The following is a 25,807-nucleotide window of genomic DNA, read 5'->3' as shown; positions in this document are numbered from 1 at the left end:
CCAGTCTGACATCAGTGGAAAACGAGGAGATTCAGCAGCTCATTATGCAGTCTCCCAAACAGCAAGCAGATGGTAACAACTTTTGATCACCAACCTACACTCCCTTCAAATTGATAATCCAAGAATGAAAACTTGCACAGATCCTGGAGCAATTCCCTGGGCCTCTACAAGCAATAACAAAATGTTATATTTCTATTACATCTCCCAACAAGAGAGACAAAAGAGAAAGCAATAAGTCAAAAAAGCAATGACACCTGCAGGGCTGTGCAGAAACCAAGGAGTGTTTTGTGACAAGTGCTTTGAAAAGAATCACAAAAATATTCTGCCTTCTGCATGTTTTTTTAGCAGGAAAGTCCAGCTTTCTTTAAGATTTATTCTGTCTATTTTGACATTTCACAGAATGCTGTCCTCCCGTGGCATCCAATCACATGTTTACATATTCATGAAATAAAATTAATGCAATTATTATGCCTCAGAGGATTAGCAAATCACTGCAAGCATTAGGAAGGAATTTGCCTTCTGCCCAGAGCCAGCAGTGCGAGGATGGGCAGATGCATTATTAACCACGGCATTGTCCCCGTGGATCACCCGATCCTGGTTACCACTGGAGACAGACCCATGGACAAACGGCCTCATCTCTCACAGAAACTTCCCCCCTTCCAGCTTGGAAGAAACCTCTCCCTTCCTGCTTGGAGTGGCTGCAAAAATCCCAAGGAAAAGCTGGAAAATGATTCTGAAAAGCAACAAGAGAGATCTTGATAATAAATCCAGTAACAGCTTGGAAAGGGTCATTAATGGGCAGGGGAACCCCCACAGGTCATAAATCACACCCCAAACCCTCCCTCAGTCACAAATTATTGTAATTCCACTTGCTCCAAAGGAAGGTGAGCCACATAAAACAAAGTATGATGGAAATCTGGGAAGCAGTGAAGGGGAAACAGCAGAAAATAAGAATTTCACATCCCCCTGAAGGTGACAGACACAGCCCCAGCACTGTCACCTGCAGGTCACCACTCTGCAGTGGGACTTCCCGAGAAGGAACAGATCCAGGCTTTGTTTTCCTCCCCTCCCCACCACAAAGTCAACAGCTCTGGTAATTAACAGCAAGAATTGCAATGTCTGAGGCTTCCATCAACATCCCCAAGGCTGGAACTCGAGCTCGCAATCCTTGTTTAAGAAATAAACAAAACAACAACAGACACTGTTCAACCATCTTTGATGTGAGCGAAGTTTTGAAAACCTGACAGCTCAAAGGATAAAAGTAGAAATTAAAATAAATCTAAGCTGGTTATTTTAATCCTTGTCGTTTCCAAGCTAACATCAGAATCTTTCAGGGTTTTGGGGATGTGCAATGCTGCTGTCACCTGTGCTTTATTCCAAGGGAGAGTGAGATAAAGCACCAGAGCCGGTGCTGCACACCCAGGCCCAATTTTGGGTGGGGATGCAGGTGTGATGCAACTCCCAGATTCCCTCCAGAAGAGCTCAGACACTTTTTCCCCTGCTGTAACTCCAGCAAGGCTGCAGGGGCTTTATCCCCAGCCCAGCATTGTCCCCCTGAGCACACCCCAGCCTGGTCCAGGGTTGACAAACCCCGGTGGGGGTGAGCCTGAGGAAGGCTCCGAGGAAGGCTGGGAGCAGCCCCGCAGGCAGGGGGGCGGGCAGGGACATTGTGCAGCAGGAGCAGGAGACAAAGCTGGAGCTCTGCATCGTCCCACTCACTCCCACAGCTCGTCAGCACAGCCTCACAAGTCAATGGAAGATGTTGTGATCTTCAAAGCTGCCATCAAAGCCGTTTCCCTTTGTTCAGCCCTTGATGTTTCCTCCCGTTACCTTTCTGAAAATAACAATCAACAATTTCTGATTGATCCCCTCGGTGCAGCATCCACCCTGCTCTGCTCCAGCCCTGCCCAGCCCCGAGGTACAACCAGAGAGGCCACAAAGTGCCCTCTGTCCTGAGGACCCAGCTCAACCTTGTCCCCCCTTTAACAGATCCTCTCCTGCTCCATCCACCTGTTTATCAGATGGGGGTTTCACCCAGCTCTTCATCAAATGGAGGTTTCACCCAGCTCTTCATCAGATGTGGGCTCCATCCAGCTGTTTACCAGCCAGGGGCTTCTCCAAAAGAATGTTGGGGGTTCTGAGTTATTGCACTGCTGGAAATGTAAATGCATCCCAAGGATTTGAAGTTTCCATCCTACTGAGTCAAAATCACAAGCTGCATCCTAAATCTACCAGCTTCTCCTGCTGATGCATGTGATTTAATGGAGCAAGGGAACAGGAATAGATTCTCTTTTCTGAAGCAGCATTTCCATGATGCACAGGACAATGCCAGCCACCAGTAGTCTAAGAAAAAGCTATTTTTTTTAGGGCATTCAGCAGATTCTCCCTGTCTATGAACACACACAGTGCAATGAATCCTCACTTCCTACTGTTCTCCCTTGCCAAAAAATATTAAAAAAACAAAAAGCCACCTGTATAGACTCTGGAGCAGAGCCTGAAAAAGCGGCACAAACCAAATCCTGCCTCTCCCCATCAGTGCAAATACACAAACACCGGGAGAGGAAGGCAGAGCGGAACCACGAGCCCTTGTAGAGGCAGGAGAGCACATGGGCAAACAAATCCAACCATATTCCTGCAGCAGCTCCGTGACGCATCCCACCCCGACCCCCTCCTGCCTCCCCCTTTCCCCGGACCCAGATGTTACGGCAGGAATAAATGTCCCCGTGGGAATGGGGGACAGTGGGAATGGGGGATGGGGGACACAGCAGGAAACGAGGAGGGGTGAGGGGAATGAAAGCTGGGGTGGGGTGAAAAAAAATAAAGAAGAAAGAAAAAAACCCCAACCCAAACAATCAGATTTGGCCATTGTTTGGAACAATCGAAAAGGCTGTTTTAGCAATTCCGCCCTGCAGGAGAGGCAGGGCACGTGCGTGGGGGGGGAGACAACAAGGAGAGGGGAAAAAAATAATAATATGAAAATTAAAAATGGATCAGCCCGCGGAAAGGAAGAGAAACGAAGCATCTCTGCACCATGATGTCACGCCGCCTGCTTTCCAGTCCCCCCGAACGCAGAGGAGCAGCAGCAGCAGCAACCAACATGGACTCCAGCTTTAATCTGCCCGGAGAGCGCCTGTGTGCGATGGAGGAGCCGCCAGAGCCGAGCCCTGCGTGTGACACATGTGTGACAGCGACAGCACTAACCTGGCAGCCATTCGGCAGCGTGGAGCGGCGCGGCAGCAGCGGCAGCAGCAGCAGCTAGGCGGAATTCACTGGGGATCGCCCGGCATTCATGGGGTTCATTCATTCATGCACTCGTGCGGCCAGCCGGGAGGGTACTCACCTCCTGCAGCATGGCACGGCCCTTGCCGGGGCTCTCAGGGGCACCGCGGCGCTGCGGGCACCGCCGGACACGCTGCCCCGGCCCCGGCCGTGCCCATGCCCGTCCCCCCGGTGATGCTGCCCGGTGCGGCCGCACACGCTCGGCGCACACGCCTGCGCAGCGCTTTACATAATGCGCCCACCCCTGCCCGCCCCGCTCGCATCTCCCCGGCAAAGAGACCCCCAAAGGCTGGAAAAAACGCTACGAGTTACAAATCCGACAGGTTGGAAATGTTGTGTTCGTTCTCGATTTACAGAATGTGCCCACCCCAGCTCGCCCCGCTCGCATCTCCCCGGCAAAGAGACCCCCAAAGGCTTGAAAGAACGCTGAGTTACAAATCCGACAGGTTGGAAATGTGTTTGTCCTCGTTTTACATATTGTGCACAACCCAGCCCGCCCCGCTCGCATCTCCCCGGCAAAGAGACCCCCAAAGGCTTTACAAAGGCTTGAAAGAACGCTGAGTTACAAATCCGACAGGTTGGAAATGTTGTGTTTGCCCTCTATTTACACAATGTGCCCACCCCGCTCGCATCTCCCCGGCAAAGAGACCCCAAAAGGCTTTTCGAGGATTTAAACAACACTACGAGTTAAAATCCGACAGGCTGGAAATGTTGTGTTCGTTCTCGATTTACAGAATGTGCCCACCCCAGCCCGCCCCGCTCGCATCACCCCGGCAAAGAGACCCCCAAAGGCTTTACAAAGGCTTGGAAAAACACTATGAGTTATAAATCCCACAGGTTGGAAATGTTGTGTTTGTCCTCCCCCTTTACATAATGTGCACGCCCTGCTTGCGTCCCCCCCACCAAAGAGAGCCCCCAAAGGTTTTTCAAGGATTTAAATGAGGAGTTAAAGTGCGACAGGTTGGAAATGTCGTGTTTGCCCTCCTCGTTTTACCTAATGTGCTCACCCTGCTTGCATACCCCCCACCAAAGAGACCCTCAAAGGTTTTTCAAGGATTTAAACGAGGAGTTGAAGTCTGACAGGTTGGAAATGTCCTGTTTGCCCTCCTCGTTTTACCTAACGTGCTCACCCTGCTTGCATCCCCCCCACCAAAGAGAGCCCCCAAAGGTTTTTCAAGGATTTAAATGAGGAGTTAAAGTCCGACAGGTTGGAAATGTCGTGTTTGCCCTCCCCGCCTCCCTCCCTGCACGCCCCGCTCGCATCACCACCGAGGAACCCCTAGAAAAGCAACCATAAACGCTTTCCAAGGACATCAACAAAACCCCAGGAGTTAAAACCCGACAGGTTGGAAACATTGTGTTTTGTCCTCCCTGCCGCACACACGCGCTGCTGGGAGAAAGTTTCAAAGCGTGTGAGCAAGAACAGGCAGGAAAATTAAACCCTAATTAAGCGGCCACGTGGATTATCTGAGCTGAATTAAACAACGCTCATTCAGAGTTAAGGTGACCTCAACTCAATTTAGCCGGCTCCGTCTAGGAAGCTAATTTGGTTTCTTTTTTTTTTTTTTTTGTTTCTTTTGCCGTGCTTATCCATGTGTAAACAGGCCTGGGATTTTTAAAGCAACATAATCAAGCAAAGTTTACAGCTTTTTCAGCATTAGGACACTGTATCCCTCCAAACCTGCTTGGGGACATCTTTATTCCAGAATAAGGAGATGGGCTTCAGTCCCTCTCAATACAACAAATAAGGGATAATAAATCCCTCTTAGTACCATAAAGATGAAGGTGTAGGGTTTTTAGAGAGCAAAGCAATCACCCAGCTTGCACTTTGCCTCTCAGTGTGTGAATCAGGCCTTGTGTGTGCAAGGAAATAGAGCAGAACTGAGCTGGAACTGCACTAACACCCCTGATTTGAGCACAAGTGTCCTTGTGTGGAATTACACTGAATTATTGGACCCAGGATGCTGTGATGACAGCACAGGGAGCTGCTCCTTGAATGCTGTAAATACCCTGAATGCCCTTTGCTGCTCTTGTGGCATTTTGCCCCTTCCACACCCAGGGCTGAGCGTTTTCTCTTCTCTTGACAATCAGCCCCAGCTTTGCGTGCTATTTCCCAGAAGAGCATCTTCCCAAAAGGCTGATTATCCATCATTCCACTGTAATCAACAGCAGTGGGAGCAGGAGGTGCTCCAGCAGGCTCAGATCAGTGTGATTCAAAGGCTGCACAGGACTTTAAACTGCAAGCAGCACCACCATCCACACCTTTGTCTGGATACCACAACACTACCATCACCTTTATATTACTCAGAGATTACACCTAGGTGCACATGAATTCACTGCTCTAATAAGTTCGTTGCATCCATCAGCCTGAGGTCAGTTTTGCTGCTCCAAATGCTTCCCAAAGTTTGCCAGCTGGAGAATTAGTAATTTACTTCAAGGAAATGGCATTTCAAATTGAAATTTTCCCACTCCCTGTGCCTGAGGATGGTGGGACTCCCACTGAAACACCCTGTGCAGGATTGCATGCAGGGCCAGTGAGTGGATAACCCGGATGAACCCAGAGAAGAGCAACCAGCACTAAAGGCAGTGGCACTGAATCCTTCCAGCACAGCCCAGAGGCCAAGGGATGGCAAAATTCAAATGCTCACCTGGAATCCAGGTTTGATCCCACTGGGTATCAGCTGGAGATGCTGAAAGCTGGAGCTGGATGAAGCCTGAGCAGACAAGAGAAACCTATTTTGGGAAGCAAACAAAACTAACCACTGTAACTAATTCAAGGCTCAATTACCCATCTGTGGCAAACATTATTATGCAAGGGTTTGTGTTCTCCCAAACGCTGTTCTGCACCTCCAACCAGAATCAATTCAAGCCTCACACTTTGCATTCAACAGCACTTGGAATGAGATATCTGAATGGTCCCATTTTGTTTTACGGCCTATGGATCTTTCAGTGGTTTTTTTGTCTTCCAGAAAGTGAGAAAATAGTTAAAAAGACAATTCTTAGCCTCCACAAATGTCGATATGTTTAGTCTGGATGAATTCTAAGGTTTGAACAGATGCTATTTCTCAATAGTCACATGAGATACACTGACCCAAATGCTGAGATCAATTCAATATAATGGCTGCTTCAGATCTGGAACACACAAAGGCTCAAAGCAGGTCATGGAGTGGCAGGGCAGACATGAGGTGAAGTCTAACCCACCCATCAGGCTGTCAGGAGAGAAGATGAATCAAACAAAGTCCTGCTCCCAAAAGCACTGTGTGAGGAGTAGTAAAAATGCAAGATTTACAAGATTTACTCAGGGAAAAGCTTCTTAAGCTTAGCTGGCATGGTGTGCAAGGGGCAAAGTTATGGGGAAACTGTAAAACCACACAGCACCTCAAAAGCTTTACAAACCTGGTCAGATCTGCAAAGTTTCACCCCAAACTCTTGGGAGGGCAAAGAGTTTTTCCATTTCTGCAGCACCATCCCTGGCACTGAAGACAGCTCGTTTCATGGTGATAGAAGTTGGATAAAACTGCACGGAGAGAGGATCTTCAGGGGCCTTTAAGAAGCTCCTCTGGACATGGAGCTGCAAGGTCCTGCCTTGTTCAAGAGCTGCAAAAATGCATTTTATGTCAGCTGGGCTCGCTTGCATGAGCCTGCTGTTCAAGACTCGGGACAAGGACTTTATTTCATGTGTGAAGGACAATGTGAGCATCTGCCTGCTGAGCGTGGCACGGTCACAGCCCTCAGCCTGGACATCCCACAGCTCTACCAAGCCCTGCAGGAGGAGCAGAGCCACATCTGAGGATCCCTCCCTCCGAGGATGCTCCAATTTCCTGCGTCAGGCTCTTCAGTGCCCAGGCAGGCAGCGCCTTCTCCTTGCCCAAACTGCCCCTGCAGTGCCTGCAGGGCTGCTCTGCTGCTGTAACACAAGCACTCTCATGCATATTGCATCTCCCAGCCCCGAGGAAATGAGGCACTGGCTGAGTAATTAAAGCCCGGGGCTGGTGACAGATCCGTGGGACACAGCAGGGCCTGGATGTCCAGGCCTGCAGAGCATCAGGTGGGGCTGGGATCAGCTCTCCAGAGCAATCCTACCCTCCCTGTAAGCCACACCAGCGGTGCAGAACAAAAAGGAGCCTTTAAAATCTGTCTGCAGAACGTCAGGCAACAATGAGCACCTGGGTGGGTAAACACCTAGGGTTTCTCATTTCCCCCCTGTAATTCTTTGCCCACCCTTAATTTGATCTGGTTTGAAAACTTAAAGCCACTGGGAGAGCTCTTCCCCAACATCTCTGAGCTCAGAACAGAAGCAGGGGGACACACTTGCATTGTATTTCCAGCCTTGCCTTTGAGAAGGACACAACAGAAATGTCAAGAAACATCGAAGGAAAATGTGTCCAGAGGGAAAACCCAGTGCAACAACCTCAAGATGTGCAAGCAGGGTTAGCACTGGTGGCTAACTGGGTGGTAATTAGCGTTTTGCACATGTTTAATTTGCTGTTTTGCTATTCACCCTGCTCAGGAATGAATGGGCGGACTCCTGACTGCACAGCTCGGGACAGGGGGATTCTCTGGCTGCGCTTTTGGTCCTGTTTGACAACTCCTGCTCAGCCCACGGGTGCTACTCCTCAAACCCCACAGGATTCCCACCCTGTCAAGCAACAAGAAGCACTCTCCCTTTTTCCTTGTGGAAAACGGGCTCCTAGAGAGGTGCCAGACCAAGCAAAACTCTTTCTGAGCTGGCAGTGGCATTTTCACAGAGTCCGTGGATTCCTACAGCAGTGGGGGCTGGAGGAGGCAGGGAATCATGTGCTCACAGGCATGGGGAGGACGAGGGGGAGGAGGAGAACAAGGGGAGAGAGAGAACAAAGTGTCAACATCTTAACTGGGACACACAAAGAGCCAGTTCTTAGTAAGAACTTAATCCAGGATTAACAAGAGGTCAGCTACCTCTGCAAGGAGACTGCACTAAGAGAGGCTAATTAGCTCTCCTTAATTGCACAAAGGGAACCACACAGAATTAAAGACATTCACCAGCAGCAGGTCCCACCTCAGCCAGGACACACAGCCCTACCTGTTGTCCCCAACACCAGGCTCAGACAATCAGCATGAGGAGAGCCAAGAGCAGGAGAGGTGCAGGGATGGATGGAAAAGGCTCTGGGGAGGTTCAGCACCAACAAGGGCTGGAGTGAGAGCTGGAGCCTCCACCAGCCAGGATGAGCCTTTGTGGCACGGCCAGAATCTGGGCAGGTTCCTCATCAGCCATGGGCTGCCCCAATCCCTGAGGAAAGCACAGCCATCAGCTCACAGTGATGCCCAGGAGGGCCCTCAATGCACTTCTGGCCTTCTTTAAATCACTGTGATCCCTGAAAATGAGCAGGAAGAGGAGCACAAGGCAAACCAGTTTTTCCCTGTCGGTTGAGGCCAAGAGAATCCCATCCCAGCACGGAGAGGCACTGCAGGATAAAAGTCAGGAGAAATGGAGAGCACACAGCACCAGGGACAGGCAGCAGATCCCACCTGGAAGCTGCTGGTTTGGGATGATGCTGTGGGAAAGGCTGGCTGAGCTGCCCACCCCCAAATCCCCTCTCTGGGATTTCTACCATGCACCACTGACACACCTGAAGCTCCTCAGCTTGGCACTAAATCCATCTGCTTTTTCCTGGGGGCCATTGCATGCTCTGTCCTCCTGCACTGGTGCATCTTTTACCCCAGGAGCCCTTGCCCTGCTCTGACAGAAAATGGACCCAGCAGTCAGCTGGAAAATGAAGATTAACAGGCACATCAATAATGGCAGCAGATGTCTCTGAGATGGAGCACTAATAAAAGGAACTCCTGCATTTATTTGGCTTGCAGCACCGTGCTGAGGGCTGGGGAGATCAGGCAGATACAGGTCTGAGTGCATCTCAGCAGGAGCAGCTCCCCTTTTCAGGGAGGATGAAGGGAGAAGCAAAACAGCTTTTCAGAGAAGGCTGCCCTACACACAAGGAAAAATAACAGAAACAGGAGCTCACCCTAATTACAGATCCCTGTGAAACCATCACAGTACTGCCTCCATTATTCATCCTTTTCTTCCCTCAGCACAGAGTTAAATGTTTTGCCACTGGACTTTCACTGTCACTGCAGGGATCAGCAGCACCAAAATTTCACCTCAAACCCAACCCAAACAAACGAGTTCTTGGGTTGCCACTGGGAATACGAGACAGCCACCCCCTCTCTGCTCCCAGGAGCTGAGCAGCAGCCCCCAGTGGTGCAGCTCCTGTGCAGGCCCAGCACAAAGGGAGGGTTCCCTGACATCTGGGAGAGCTTCAATAGCTGCCATTGGGGAGGGCAGAATGAGCATCCACGGAGCTGTGCCAGGGCTGGCCTGCAGCAGCCTCCTGGTACAGACAGGCCCCATCCAGCACCCAGCAGCCCTCTGCTCCCTCTTCCCTGCTGCACTGAGCTGGAATAGCTCACAGCTCATCCACAAAGAGAAGGGAAATTGTCCTAATTGTCCTAAAATGGTCCATGGTCCAGCCTCTTTCTCCAGCACCGGCTGGTGCAGTGAGTGCTTCTGCGTTGTGTTGTTCTGTTATGGATATTCCAGCTTCTCCATCCCTCCCAGCTGCTCCAATCTGGTTATCCAAACAGACACCAGGCTCCTGCAGCCTCCTGCACAGCACTGCCCCAGTCTCTGCCTTCAGACCTGCCCTGTGCCCTCTGATTTCCAACCCCAGTCCAACTGGGTTCACCCCTGCTCCCACTGACTTCCTTAACTTTGCTCGGCCCTTCCTTCCAGATTCCTGAAATCTGCTGGGCTCACCCCAAAACTGACCAAAAACCCTGCAGAGCTGCTCAGTGCAACCCCCCATGACCACAGAATAAATAAGGTGGAGAATAAGGCTGCCCTACCCACAAAGAATAAGGCCAGAAACAGGAGCTCCTAATTACAGATCCCTGTGAAACCATCACAATACTGCCTCCATTCTTTATCCTCTTTTCTTCCCTCAGCACAGAGTTAAATGTTTTGCCACTGGACTTCCAGCATCACTGCAAGGGCAGCCAGAAGGGACCAGCAGCACCAAAATTTCAAATTCCACCTCAAACCCAAACAAACGAGTTCTTGGGATGCCACTGGGAATATTCTCCACCTTAAGCTCTTCCCCAGCTTTTTCCCCCCACACCCCTTCCACCCCGACTGACATTCCCCCATCAGCCGCATCTCCATCCCAGCCCCGAATCCTTCCTCCCAGCACACACAGACACACACACACACACAAAGGAAGGATTCCCCCGCCTGCCTGGGAGGTGAAAAACGAGGATTTCAAGGATTCCACGGGCACCTGTTAGCGCACGGCCCTTCCCGGGAGGCGCCGGCCGCTCTTCCCCGCTGCCCCGCGGGCTCCCCGCAGCCCGCAGCGACCCCGCCGGGGGGGATCCCACGGAACCGCCCGGGAACCTCGCTGCTGCTGCTCCGAGGCATCTCAGGGCCGCCAAAGGACTCGACAAAAAGATTCCCCGCTCCGATAAGGGCTCGGCATGGCTGGAACAAAGCCGCCTTTGCAACGCGCTGCCCGGCTCTGGCAGCCGAGCCGGCTGCTGCCCACTGGGGAGAGGAGCTGCCGCTGTGGCTTTAAGGATGTCCCGCATCACCCGGTTAACCCTGGCTGCTCCTCGCTGCCCTCACCGAGGAGAAATTGCGGATTTCTGCTCCTCTCCCGCCCTTACCCATCGGTTCTGCCGCCCTGGTACCGCCGCTCCGCGCTGCCGCCCAGCCCTGGCACCCCGAGCGGAGCTTTATGAAATATCCCCGTCCTCCCCGCCGCGCAAACCACCAGGGAGCACTTCTGTGACGACAAAGGAGCAGAGCAGTCAGCGTGGACATAAACATCCCAATTACCTCGAAATTCCACTTCCTCGCTCCCACCAAGCTCTGGCTTTTCACCCTGAGGGGCCGCACACCCTCCTAAACCTCACCAGGCAACACAAAGCATCGATTTCCCTGCTAGGACAGCAGGCAGCAACAGGAAATATTTAGAATAAATAGAAATATTTGCCTTCAACACTCGGGCATTTCCAAATACAAGCTCTGGGAAAGGCCATCTTCTGCACGGAGGTTCTACAATGCAGAAGGTAACAATGTGACTCATCTTGAAAGTGTGTATAAACACACTTAAAAAACCTGTCTGGGGAAAAATAAACAGAGGCTGTGCCTGATTCCCGTCTGGGAAAAGCAGGAACGCAGCCCTGCTGCTGTCCTTGGCTTTGTACCTACTCCAGGCAGGTGCAACAGAGGAAACGAAGCCTCAGCCAGCAATTTAAAGAATTTAGAAAGCAAGAAAGCAGCACAGATGGACAGGGGAAGAGCAGAAAGCAAATGAAAAATCTCCCTGCAACATGAAACAGGAGCAGGGAGGAGTGATGTGACTGGGAGCTGATCAACCACCCCTCATGGAATGATGAAATATTTGCTCTGCATGATCAGTTAATCCCAAGCAGGAACACTGGTTTAGAAGGGTGGCAAAGAATCAGAGAGATTTTCTTACAGAGCAGCGAGTTCAAAGGAAAGCAACAAAAACATCGCGGCACTCATGAGGCTGGTTTGTGAAAACAAACTTGAAGGGTAAACAAAGTGGAGTGGTCAACAAATATTTGAAGAATGTAAATATTGGAGAGAAAGAGAAGCTGTATTAAAAGGTTTGGGGTTGGGTTTTGGTTTTTTTTGAACAATGAGATGATATGAAATTGTGGGAAAGAAACAAGGCTGAAGTGAAATCCTCACAGCCAGGAGCAGGAGAGAAGTGGAATAAACTTGTTCACTTGTCACATTCCTAAACAGCCATAGGTAACTGTTAATAAAGACAAAACAGACCCACAGAACCACAGGGTATCCTCAGCTGGAAGGAACCCACGAGGATTATTGAAGTCCAGCTCCTGGCCCTGTACAGGACACCCCATTGGCAGGAGCATGGATCAATACCTCAATAATATCACACTTCTTTCAGACTCCAGCTCTGCTTTCCATCATTTCCATTCTTTTAAAGAGGCAGCAGCCCAGTTTGCAGCAATGCAGGACTCTGAAGGTTTGCAAAGATTACAAACCTAATTGATTGCAATGACTGCAAAATGAGGGCTGGTTGAGTGTTACAGTCTCAAGGATTGTTTTGACTTGCTGCATTTTTGTCCCCAAAACTTCCAAGACACACTCAAACATCCTTGGGATTTGGAGTTCCACGTGGGAAACCTTGCAAAGTGATTTCCAAATCATCCTGAGTTCCTAATCTGAGCTGTGATCCTTGAAAGAACAGATGGCCTCAGGATAACTGTGGTTCTCCAAATATGAGCAAGGCACAGGTTGGTTTGGGACAATCATAAGGATTCAGATTGTTTTGGGACAATTACAAGGATTCTGGTTGTTTTGGGACAATCACAAGGATTCAGGTTGTTTTGGGACAATTACAAAAATTCAGGTTGTTTTGGGACAATGACAAGGATTCAGGTTGTTTTGGGACAATTACAAAAATTCAGGTTGTTTTGGGACAATTACAAAGATTCAGATTGTTTGGGGACAATCACCAGGATTCAGGTTGTTTTGGGACAATCACAAGGATTCAGGTTGTTTTGGGACAATCACCAGGATTCAGGTTGTTTTGGGACAATTACAAGGATTCAGGTTGTTTTGGGACAATTGCAAAGATTCAGATTGTTTTGGGATAATCACAAAAATTCAGGTTGTTTTGGGACAGTTACAATGATTCAGGTTGTGGCTTTGGGCAAGTCCCCTGTGAGAGGCACAGGGGATAGAGATGATGTTTGCATTCCTCATCCTGCTCTTACTTCAGCAGAGTTTGCTCTCTTTAGAGAATTGTTGAAGCTATAATAATTTTTTTTCTCTCCTAAGCCAAGCTTCCAGTAGGGAATTAATACACAGCTATTAATAAACAATTAAAAGGAAAAAAACACCTTAAATATCTGTGTGCCTCATCTGCAAACCAGGACCAATTCCACTTCCTTTCTTCTACCCTTTGTCCATCTTGACTATTTAGGATGGAATCTCTTCCTCCAAACTGGAGGTGGGGCATGAAAATCTCCCAGCACAGCAAATCTCTGTTTTCAAGAGCCTCTTTTGCTGTAAAACAACACAATTTTAGAAACAGTTCTATTTCCCAGACCAGTTGTGCTATCAGCTGCCTTTAAAACAGAGAAGAATCCGGGGGGAACTTGTTCTTCCTGCTGGAAAAATAACACAGCAGGTATTTGAAGCAATGCTGCAGCTTTAGTGCCCTGGAGCAGGCACTGAATATTGCTCAGGTTCTGTGAGCCCTGGCCTCCAGACACATCCTTCTTTCATGGCCTACAGCTAAGCTTGGCTTTGCCTCCCAAACCTCATTCCCAAAATGTGCATCAGGTCGTGCATCACATCTGACAGCTCTGAAAAAACCCCAAATTCCAGCTCTGAGGGCTGCACAGCCTCACAAGCAAAGGGCACTCCCACATCCCCACAGCTGCTTTATTTCTGGCCCTGTGGGGTCAGAAATACACCAAAATTACAGCTCTGCCTCTCTCTGAAACTCCTCTGGCTCCAGGCAAACCTTTAACTCCCAGCACCTCGTGTGTCCTGGCTGCAGCAGGGATGAGATTCTGCAAATGATCTCTGCAATGCTCAGGCCTGGCCACCTCCTCCTGTCCTTCAAACTCAGCCTGATTTGCTCAGCATCTCATTAAGGGCATGGCTCTAATTAAAGAGAGCTGTTCTTGAACTAAGCAAGTTGTGTGTTCCCCCTCCAGCTAATTTGTTCTGATTTTATGTGCATAGCTGGACGTTTCTTCTGTTACCAAATCTTTGCTGCTCCTCAAAATACACCTAATTTTCCCCCAAAGTCCTTTTCATCCCACTCATTTTCTCTTCCATTTTTCTCCTTCCAACTGCGAGGCCTGAAATTAGCTGTGGCCCAAAACCACATTCTACCAGAGCTGGTATTCTGAGTGGTTTGAAAATTATTCCAAATATATACCCCAAGTATATGAATCTGCATTAAAAAAATATCCCCAAATTCCTCTTTCTCTGCTCCTCTGCCACATGGAGTGGCTGTGACATTGTCAAAGGAGAGTGGCAGCATTTTGCATCTTTTTTTAGTTGGGAAAAAAGCAGAGCATCTGCCCTCAGATCGCTTGGCTGTGACCACAGAGATCATTCTGTCCTGGAAAAAATGGTTACAGGGGAATAAACTGCTGGAAAAATGTAAAATATCATCAACAGCACGGGCCTGAATCTGGCCAAAAGGAAAACTTCAGGAAAGGAGAAGCTCAGAGAACATTCCAGCATCGTGGCTCTGCAAGGGCACCCAGAAGGAAAAAGAATTCTGTGCAGCATTTTGGGTTTGGTGTCTCTATTTCCTGAGCTTGGATATTCCACCCTTGGATATATTATTGCAGCTTCTACAATTTACTTCAAACAGGCTCAAAATCCTGAAATTAGTAGTTACCAGTTGTAATAAACATCAATTAAAATAATCAAGGCATTAAGATGCACTTTCTAACCAGGGCCTGAACTCAGAGGAGTTGCTCAATCAACCAAAGTTTAAACTGTTTAAAATAGAGAGAAATCTGGAATTTCAGCTGGAAAAAGCAGAAGAGGCCTTGACCAGGACACAATGATTTGTCAGGGAGCACCACAAAAGTTTTGGTGGCAATTTTTGCCTCTTCCAAGCCTTGCCCCTGCCCACCTGCTGAGCAGAAATGAAGCAGAAATTCCAGCTGTGTGAGAGCTTCTCTTCAGTCCAACACAACCATCAACACACACAAGGGGTGAATCAGACACTTAAAATGTGGGACACTGTCCAACAGCTCCTTCAGGACTGGACCCATGAAAATCTCTGCTCAGGCAAAGGGAAAAGGAAGAGGAGACAGATTTCTGTCCAGCATCTTCTTCCAGCACCTGTCCCATGAAAATCTCTGCTGCAGGAAGGGCCAGAAGGAAGGGGAGACTGATTTGTGTCCAACAGCTTCTTCCAGCACTTGTCCCATGAAAATCTCTGCTCCAGGCAAAGGGAAAAAGAAGGGGAGACTGATTTCTGTCCAGCATCTTCTTCCAAAATGTGGGAATGAAAATCTCTGCTCCAGGAAAGGGGAGAAGGAAGGGGAGACTGATTTCTGTCCAACAGCTCCTTCTCAAAATGTGGGAATGAAAATCTCTGCTCCAGGAAGGGCCAGAAGGAAGGGGAGACTGATTTCTCCCCAACAGCTCCTTCCAGCACTTGTCCCATGAAAATCTCTGCTCCAGGCAAAAGAAGAGGAAGAGGAGACTGATTTCTGTCCAACATCTTCTTCCATAATGTGGGAATGAAAATCTCTGCTCCAGGAAAGGGAAGAGGAAGAGGAGACTGGTTTCTGCCCAACATCTTCTTTCAGCACATGTCCTTTGAAAATCTCTGCTCCAGGAAGGGGGAGAAGGAAGGGGAGACTGATTTCTGTCCAACAGCCCCTTCCCAAAATGTGGGAATGAAAATCTCTGCTCCAGGAAAGGGAAGAGGAAGAGGAGACTGGTTTGTATCCAACACCTCCTTCCCAAAATGTGGGAATGAAAATCTCTGCTCTGGGAAAGGGGAGAAGGAAGAGGAGACTGATTTCTGTCCAACATCTTCCATAATGTGGGAATGAAAATCTCTGCTCCAGGAAAGGGAAGAGGAGACTGGTTTCTGCCCAACATCTTCTTTCAGCACATGTCCTTTGAAAATCTCTGCTCCAGGAAGGGCCAGAAGGAAGGAGAGACTGATTTCTGCCCAACAGCTCCTTCCAGCACTTGTCCCATGAAAATCTCTGCTCCAGGCACAGGGAGAAGGAAGGGGAGCCTGGTTTGCCTCATTTTTCAGGCATAGACACCCTGAGGATGCAAATGGTCAATGACAGATCCAGGCACAATCTCGTCACCCCCAGCTCCCGCAGGCAGCACCTTCCTTCCCTGCAGGAGGGACAGAGCTCTCAAACAGCACCCAGCAGCCTCAGCTCCACGTTTTATCTCTTCCTGACTGAATTTTCCACGTTTTCAGCCTTTTAATGAGGAAAAGAATCCCTGGCACAGCCCCACTGCTGCCTCATGGGCCTCAGCTCCAGGCCCTGAGTGAGCAAAGGCAGCAGAATTGCAGAGCCACTCCAGTTTGCCTTTCACTTGACATTTCTGAGGACTGGAGACAGAGAGCAAGGTGATCTTGCCATCTGATAAGAGGGGAAGGCAATTTCCCAGCAAAATGAACGACTGGGATTCAATTAGCCAAAATAATCTGCAGCCCAAGGAGAGATCTGGGGGAGAGATTCTGCAGCAAACTCTGCAAAGCTTCTCCATGGCCCCAGTCACAGAACTGCTCTGTCTGGCTGTCCTCAGAGGGGTTTCAATCTGCACATACATATTAGAGGACAAAATTACAGATGTTTATCCAAATTTAAATCAAAACTTGATGCCAAAAACCAACCACACGAGAAACGAAAATATTAAATGGATGCTTGTGCCAGCCTATCATCACACAGCAAACCCAGGCTCAGATCAAGGGTTTGAAAATGCCTTGGTTTTATTTCAAATGGTCTTCTTGCACTGTAATTTCAGACTTTTACTAAAATAAAAGTTGTGCTTCACAGCCTGTTGCCACTGCAGGTATTCATCCAGGACAAAAACTGGTGCTGGGCTGATCCTGCTTCTATTCCTGCCCCTCTTGGTGCCCACAAGCACAGCCTGGCCAAGGGAATTGTGTGCAAAGCTTTTCCTTGGCTTTACTGCACTTGGATTAGGCCCCTCACTGCTTCCTAGGGCTTCCCACCATGGAAAAGGGCAGAAAAATAACACCAAGGCCTGAGAAATTAGCACAAAAGCTGCTAATTACCCCTCAGTGACTGCGTGCCGCAGAACCATCTACAGAATAAACCTGCCAAGGCTGCTCCAAGCTGTCCTTCCTGGCACCTGGCACGACATCTTCTTGCTGGAAAAGGATAAAAACCTTAATTTATGGACAGCCAGAAGGTTCAGGACGTGTGGCCAGGTCAGAATGTTCTGGATGCAGGGGAAGGTGAGCGAGCTGTTAATGAGGTTTGCTCTTCCTGCCGCAGCCAACGGGAACATCCTGATTCCTCAGATCCATTTGCAGAATTCATAAGGAGCTAAGGCCTCTCCTTTCCCAAAATCCATATTTATATGTATGTGGGTCAGCTCTGGTGGTTTTTAGCCAAGGATTATCAGCACCTATTTCTTCCCCCTGAATAAAAGGCACAAAGGATGATGTAGGAGCAGAAGAATCAATGAAGACAGGAAAGACTGAAAATGCAACATTTGAACCTGTAACGTGAAGGTCAAACAGCACAACGGGCACAGCAGCACAATTATGTAACTTTCACAGAACTATTTTGCAAAGCTTCTCCAGAAATTGAGGAAGAATTGATTTGGAAATCCAATTTCATCTGGGATCGTGTGCAGTGCCACGGGAAGAAGTTCATTGCACGCAGCAGTTCTTGAAGGCTCTGCAGCTTCAATGGCAAATTGGAAGTGATTTAAGCAGCTTCATCATTTCCTGGGTAATCAAGGAGCCACGAATCCCAGACACCCACGTTTGTCACCCCTGTGTGTCACAGCCATGCCTGGGAGTGAGGACAGAACCTTCCCTCCCGTCCCTGCCTCACCGAGCCGTTAATTTCCATCTCAAAGGAGGGAGAGCAGAGCGGGGTGGGATGAGTGTGACAGCTCAGGAACCCCTCCCTCCCCTCTCCACGCCCTGAGACAGCGATTTCCAGATTTCCAGAGCCGGGAAGGGCAGGGTCAGCCTGCTGGAGGCACCAAGGGCCCCTGCAGCCACAGCCTCCAGAAGGCAGAACTGAAACTGCCTGAAGTCAATCTTCACTGCTCCCTGACATCAAAGACTTCTAATTTTAGCTCTGCTGTTCTGTAACCCTACCTAGTTCCCATCCCACCCCCACAACTACATAATAGATCCTTCCCTCAGATAAGTAGGGTGTTGGAACATTGAGAGTTTTGTTGGTTTTTTTTTTTTTTTTCCTCACCCACAGGCACTAGCAGAAAAATGAATTACAGATTTATTTTTAGTGGAGCCTTTGGCCCTTCTTTTCTCTGTAGGTTCCAGATTGCAGGTTCTGCAGCTCAGAACTATTCCAAGCAACACAGCAGCACAAGCAATGCAGAAGGAACCACGAAAGAAGGAAAACCAGAGGAGCAGAATTTTACTCAGTGTCCCATTTATGGGACATCCATTCAGCTACCAGCTTGTTTTTGTCCCTGCAACGCTCTTCTGGCATTAGATTCCCATTTTTCATCAAAGATCTAAATCAGTTTGCATCTCTGCTGGATCATGAACTCCCCAAAACTCCTCAGAAGGAAGAGCAGGGCAAGCAGCACAGCCTGAGATGGAAGGGGAGGGAAAGGCTGCTGGGATTTTTGGCTTTCTGAGATGTAAAGCTCCAGGCCTGGCTGATGACAGTCCCCGAGGAGCTGTGAGGTAACAGTGATGTCAGCCCGGAGGCAAAAGCTCTCTCTCACAATACCAGGTCGCAATAAAGACGGAAACAGAATTAAAACACAAAAATGATGAATTACATCACGACACCAGCCTGTGATGAGGTAAATTGCTGCTGTCATCTGTCCTACCAGCATCCTCAGGGGCTGCAGCATGGCTGTGACGGCACAGCAGGTGCCAGCACGGTGCCACTGCCCCTCTGTGATGTCACCCAGCCCCCCTGGCTGTCCCCAGCTGTGCTGCAGAGCCCCGGGGCCGCCGGGAGCCAGATGGGGATGAGATCATTTTGGGCAGGGTGAGGTGGCTGCTGCAGGAAATGCAGGGAATGCTGAGAGGGAGCAGCAGGGCAGGAAATGCAGGGCATGCTGACAGGGAGCAGCAGGGCAGGAAATGCAGGGCATGCTGACAGGGAGCAGCAGTGCAGGAAATGCAGGGCATGCTGACAGGGAGCAGTGCTGCAGGAAATGCAGGGCATGCTGACAGGGAGCAGCAGTGCAGGAAATGCAGGGCATGCTGACAGGGAGCAGCAGTGCAGGAAATGCAGGGCATGCTGACAGGGAGCAGCACACTGGCTGGGCCAGGCCAGCCCCAGAGGTCCCCTGGTGTCACACACAGTGGGGTTTGGTGAGATCCCACAGCACGGGATGGACAGACTGGGAAAGGCGAGTGCTGTCCCTAAGGGTCAGAGCAGGCCGTGCTGCTGGCAGCTCTCTGTCCCTCCCTGGTACAGACAGACATCATGTGTCTCTCTGAGCATGGCTCCAAGAGGAAATCTGGGTTAACCCCAGCAGTGCTGCTCCTGCACCAAGGGCCAGAGGATTTGTTTGCAGCCCAGGCACTGGACGTTTTTTCTTTATATAAATCCCAACCCTATAAACTCATTTTGTATCAAGGCTGTCCAGCCCACATTAAACACCCCAAGCAGGTTCAGAGAGCCCTGCACTCATTCTGTCCTTAAATCTGTGCTCCTCCAATCCATCCAGCAGGGACAAACACACAGATTTGGGCAAAGCAGGGCCTGAAATAACATCCCTAACTCACCCTCCTGTGCTGGATATTGCAGCACAACCAAATAAACAAAATGTCCTGGGGGAACAGAGTGACAGCTGCAGAGTTCCAGCCTGCTGTATAATTAAATAAGGGGAGCAATCAGAATATTTGATTTTGGGCCTGGGATGAAGGGGGATGCTGAGGAGGCAGGGCTTGGGTAGCACCTGTCAGGTGATTCCAGGAGAGCCGGGGGGGAACTGCTCGGGATCTTTCTGGAGAACAAAGGGGCCCAAGAGTGCCCAGAGCCCCCGGGGCCGTGCCGGGAGCCGGGGGAACGGAGAGGGAAGAGCGTCACCTACTGCAGCCCGGCCAGCACTTCCCCCAGCGCTGTAATCCGCTCATGTCCCCAGGAAGGCTCCGGAGCCTCCCAGCCCGCACAGGCACCAGGATGCTCCAGCGGGAGCTGCCGGGAGCGCTGGGATGAACTGGGAACGTCGCAGCTCCGCCGTGGAGCGATCTCCCTGCCGGGCTGGTGGGGATGCAGCGGGGCCAGGGCGCTGCGGAGCCGCTCCATCCCAGCGTTGCCAGCACAGGCTTTGCTCTCCTGCCGCTCCACCGAGCTATTATGCAACTCCTCAGCCCAACTGCACAGCACAGAAGGCAGCGGATCGCCGCGAGAGAGGGGCTTTTTTTCATTCCAAAAAAAAACCCCCAAAAAAATCGTGTAATATTTTCAAATGTTAATATCTGTATCGTTTGTACAGCCTGTGTGACACACAGCCATGTATACGCAGGGAAAATTCAAAGGCTCTCAGTGTAATTAAATAAAAGACAGAATTAGAGAAATTAGAAGAAGAGATGACCTATTGAGTCATCCCTGGCTCGGGTCTGTCCCCTGGGGCCCAGTACAAGATGCTTCCTAGTGCTATACTGTGGTGCTTTTATTTTTTACACAGAAAAAAAGAAAGAAAAAAAAAAGAGAGATAAAATTAAAATAGCAACAATAAGTAAAATAACAAATGCAAAATAACTTTGCTGTTTTCTCACACTTTACAGGCGAGGATCTCAAAGCACCACATTCATCCTGATGCAAACTAGTGCACTTGAGAAGGAGGCTGTTATTTCTATGATTACTTCCTTTTTCATTACAGAAAAAAAAAATGGATTAAGGAAGAGAAACAGGCCTTCCCATTGCCCTTGTCATCCAATTCAACCCAAATTACGAAGGCACATTCCACTGTTAACCTTGGAACCCTTCCCATCTGATAAAGTTCTGGTTAAATCAATTTCATCATCATAATTCAAAGCCTATTTATTCCAACTAAGTGGTTTTGACATATTGGAAATTTGAAATAGTTTTGATATACTCGGGATCCTATGTAAGCCTTTGGTGGTCAAGTTCATATTATATTTTATATAAAGATATATAATTGCATCCTCTATTACATATATATGTATATTTACCTACCCCTGAAAAATACAAACTTGACCAACAAAATATCTCCGTGGGAGCATTTCAGACACACACACAGAGCTTTGTCAATTGCCTTTCACCCACACAATGTTTTCTTTCACTGCCCACTTTGACAAACCTGGTGAGTTTCTCCCCAAAACACCCAGGAACGACGAAAGAATTATCGAACCCTCGGGTATACCTTGCCGGCAGCTCTGGGCTCCCTGCAACTCTGCTCTCGATGTCCTTACAGCACCACGCCAGCGAGGAGCATCCCCAAAAGCCGCTGCTCAGAGGACAAGCCGAGCAGGAGCCATTCCACGCACGCAGCATCCAAAACACTTTTTTATCCCCCCACCTTTCCTCGGCAGAATCTGCCCGCGGTTATTTTCCTGTGTGAGCCGGCAGCCCCGGGTGAGGCGGCTCGGGCAGAGCCCGGCAGCGGAGCAGGGAGGGGATGCGGCCGGAGCGCTCCGGGCATGGCAGCGGCTGCGGAGCTGCCGGACAGCAGCGGCCCAGCGCCGCATCCACCGCCGGAGCCTCTCCCGCCGCCTCCCTCCCCGCAGCCGAACCCCCCCGGCCACGCCGCAGCGCAACTTGGCGGATCTCATCCCTTTTCCCCCCATTTCGGGGAGAGAGGGGGGACCACAGCATCCCCCCCCAGCCCTTCTCCGCACCGCGCGCTTACCAGGCGAGCTTGAACCCTTTCATTAGTACAGCCACGATAATCCGCTGCCCGTGTCCTTGTCTGCCCGCTGACAGCTCCAGAGGTCCCAGCACATATTGGAGCAGCCCCGGCCGAGCGTCCCGCGGGGAGCGCCGAGCCCCATGCGCCGAGCCGGGGCACGGCCGCCCCCCGCGCCCCCGGAGCCGCGGCGAGGCGCGCAGGGCTCCCCGCAGCAGCAGCGGCAGCGCCGGGGGCTGGGGCTGAGCCGCCCCGCTCTCTGCTGAGCATGTGCAGCAGCCGCGGGACCGCAGCATGCCATGGCACCCGCGGCAGCGCCCGGCCCCGCTCCGCCGGCCCCCGGCCCGCAGCCCCTCCCGGCCCCGGGCTGCCGCGGACAGCGGGGGTCGGCTCTGCCGGCCCCAGCCGGGGCAGGGACAGCGCCTGGCAGGGCGTCTCGGCCAACCTGGCACACGTGCAGGGATGGGGCATCCGCAGCTTCTCTGCTCTGGGGTCTCACGCCCCTCACAGTAAAGAATATTTCCTATTATCTAACCTAACCCTCCTCTCCGTCAGTGCGAACCCACCCCCCCCATCCTGCACCCCATGCCCCTCACAGTAAAAAACATTTCTGATTATCCAATCTAACCCTACTCTCAGTCAGTGTGAAGCCATTCCCTCCTGCCCTGTCACTCCATGTCCCTTGCAGTAAATATTTCTATTATTTAACCCCCCTCTCTATCAGTGCGAACCCACCCCCCCATCCTGCACCCCATACCCCTCACAATAAAGAATATTTCTGATTATCCAATCTAACCCTACTCTCAGTCAGTGTGAAGCCTGCCCTATTACTCCATGTCCCTTGCAATAAATATTTCTATTATTTAACCCCCCTCTCTATCAGTGTGAAGCCATCCTCCCTGCACCCCATGCCCCTCACAGTAAAAAATATTTCTGATTATCCAATCTAACCCTACTCTCAGTCAGTGTGAAGCCATTCCCTCCTGCACTATCACTCCATGTCCCTTGCAGTAAATATTTCTATTATTTAACCCCCCTCTCTATCAGTGCGAACCCACCCCCCCATCCTGCACCCCATACCCCTCACAATAAAGAATATTTCTGATTATCCAATCTAACCCTACTCTCAGTCAGTGTGAAGCCATCCCCTCCTGCCCTATCACTCCATGTCCCTTGCAATAAATATTTCTATTATCTAACCCTCCTCTCTATCAGTGTGAAGCCATCCCCTCCTGCCCTGTCACTCCATGCCCTCCACAGTAAATATTCCCTGTTATCTAACCCTCCTCTCTATCAGTGTGAAGCCATCCTCCCCGTGCCCCATGCCCCTCACAGTAAAAAATACTTCCTATTATCCAATCTAACCCTCCTCTCTGTCAGTGAGAAGGCATCTGCCCTTGCCCTGTCACTCCATGCCCCTCACAATAAAGAATATTTCTGATTATCCAATCTAAACCCTATTCTCTGTCACTGTGAGGCCATCCCATGCCCCTCACAGTAAATATTTCCTAATATCTAACCCTCCTCTCTGTCACTGTGAAGCCATCCCCCCTGCACTCCATGACCCTCACAGTAAAGAATATTTCTGATTATTCAATCTACCCCTCCTCTCTGTCAATGTGAAGTCATCCCCCCTGCACTTTATGCCCCTCACAGTAAATATTTTGTATTATTTAACCCTCCTCTCCATCACTGTGACTCCATCCTCCCCATCACTCCATGCCCCTCACAGTAAAGAATATTTCTGATTATCCAATCTACCCCTCCTCTCTGTCAGTGAAAAGCCATCCCCCCATCACTCCATGCCTCTCACAGCAAAGAATATTTCTGATTCTCCACTCTACCCCTCCTCTCTGTCAGTGAGAAGCCATGCCCTGCCCTGTCACCCCACGCTCTCAGAGAGCCCCTCTCCATCTCCCCTGCACACTCCCCTCAGCCCTGGATGCTTCCCCCCTTGTGAAATCAGCTTTTGGGGCAGAAGGGAGGTCTGAAGGCCCCTCACACACGTGGGTTGTGCTCCCTTGGCCTTTTTCTGCAGCAAGAGATATTTGCTTTTCTCTTCCAGCACAAGGTCCTCTCCAGGGGGAACTGCAGGAAGAACCCCAGGGCTCTCCTCCCTCTGCCAGCGCTGCAAAATTTGGTAGCTGATGCTTCTGGGGGGATTTGCCAAAGCACCACTCCAATTCCTATCCCAGAGCTGATTGCTCAGGCCAGAAAAGAGAAATCCATCCCTGCTGATGCTCCAGAAGCTGGGACATGTAACCCAAATTTCAGTTTGCACCCATTTCTCCTGGTCCTGTCAGCACAGCTCCTGACAAAGATCCCCTGGGCAGATCCCTGAAGGGGAGAGAGTCAGCCCCCCTGAGGCTCACCTGAGGGCTGTGGAAACTCATGGAGAACTGAATTTCCTAATGGAAAACCAAAATTCCTAATGGAGAATCAAATTTCTTAATGGAAAACCAAAATTCCAAATGGAGAATCAAATTTCTTAATGGAACCCCAAATATCCTCATGGAAAACTGAATTTCTTAATGGAAAACCAAAATTCCTAATGGAGAACTGAATTTCTCAATGGAAAACCAAAATTCCTAATTCAGAATCAAATTTCCTAATGGAGAACCAAAATTCCTAATGGAGAATCAAATTTCTTAATGGAAAACCAAAATTCCTAATGGAAACCCCAAATATCCTCATGGAAAGCTGAATTTCTTAATGGAAAACTGGATTTCCTAATGGAAAATTGAACTTCTAATAGAGAACTGAATCTCCTAATGGAAAACCCAAATTCCTAATGGAAAACTAAATTTCAGAATGGAAAACTAAATTTCCTAATGGAAAACTGAATATCCTAATGAAGAACTGAATTTCCTAATGGAAACCTGAATTTCCTAATGGAAATCTAAATTTCCTAATGGAAAACCAAATTTCCTTATGGAAAATTGAACTTCCTAATGGAGAACTGAATTTCCTAAAGGTAAACTGGATTTCCTAATGGAAAATTGGACTTCTAATGGAAAACCAAATTTTCTAATGGAAAACCAAAATTCCTAATGGAGAACTGAACTTCCTAATGGAAAACTGAACTTCCTAATGTAATGCCAAATTTCCTAATGGAAGACTAAATTTCCTGATGGAAATCCAAACTTCCTAATGGAAAACGGAATTTCCTAATGGAAAACTGAATTTATTAATGGAGAACTGAATTTCCTAATGGAAAACCAAACCTCCTAATGGAGAACAGAATTTCCTAATGGAAAACTGAATTTATTAATGGAAAATCAAAATTCCTAATGGAAAATTGAAATTTCCCTGGAATTCTTGTTTATCTCACGGGATCCCAGCACACTGCACGCAGCAGGAGCTGGGGAGTGGGGCAGTGTACTTTAAATAATTGATAATTTCATTATTTATCTGTAAAGCTCTTCAAAAAGTGAAGCCTGATGGAAGAAATGTCCATCCACACTTTTATTCCACACAGCTCTGAAGGGGTTTGGGATAGGAACAGTCTGGATTATAAATCCTGCAGGAATTCAGTTTTAGGGGTGGCAGAGGAAAGGCAGCAGGCAGCTGTGTGTAAATAAATATTCTACTCTCTTGAAGGGCTTTAAATGGTATTTAAAGGGTGTTTAAATGGTATTTAAAGGGTATTTAAATGGTATTTTGTCAATTCTTTTTTGCACTCACACCCCCATCCCCATGGCTGCAGGTAATTATGAAATGAAAACTCTGATGTGTGAAATCACCACCCTTGTTCTGTTCACTGCTCAGGGGCCAGGGGGGAGCTTGGGCAGCTCCAGAGCTCTGCCCTGGCTTGCAAAGCTCTCAGTGACATTTCTCTGAGGGAACTCGGGGGTTCTGGTGCCCATATCCCCTTTGGAAAGTGACAAATGTGACAAATGTGACAAATGTGACAAATGT

At 49.4% G+C, this 25,807-nt stretch overlaps 1 protein-coding gene across 4 annotated transcripts in view; it reads right to left on the bottom strand.

Moving 5' to 3' along the window:
• The window catches only part of GRAMD1B (GRAM domain containing 1B), a 115,685-nt gene that overhangs the window by 50,133 nt on the left and 39,745 nt on the right, over window positions 1-25,807 (bottom strand). Inside the window, exon 1 of one of the 4 annotated variants that reach the window (XM_084221621.1) lies at window positions 3,202-3,336. The exons of the other annotated variants lie outside the window; for them this stretch is intronic. Within the exon in view, the coding sequence (XP_084077747.1) occupies window positions 3,202-3,212 (11 nt within the window). The 5' untranslated portion in view covers window positions 3,213-3,336. Of the gene's footprint in view, window positions 1-3,201; window positions 3,337-25,807 lie in introns of those variants that run through there. 4 annotated transcript variants of the gene reach the window in all.

Source organism: Fringilla coelebs, assembly GCF_963513975.1.
Source record: "Fringilla coelebs genome assembly, chromosome: 25".
NCBI classification, from domain to species: Eukaryota; Metazoa; Chordata; class Aves; order Passeriformes; family Fringillidae; genus Fringilla; species Fringilla coelebs.
Note: the sequence above shows the minus strand (reverse complement) of the source record. Positions and strands in the feature narration are given on the sequence as shown.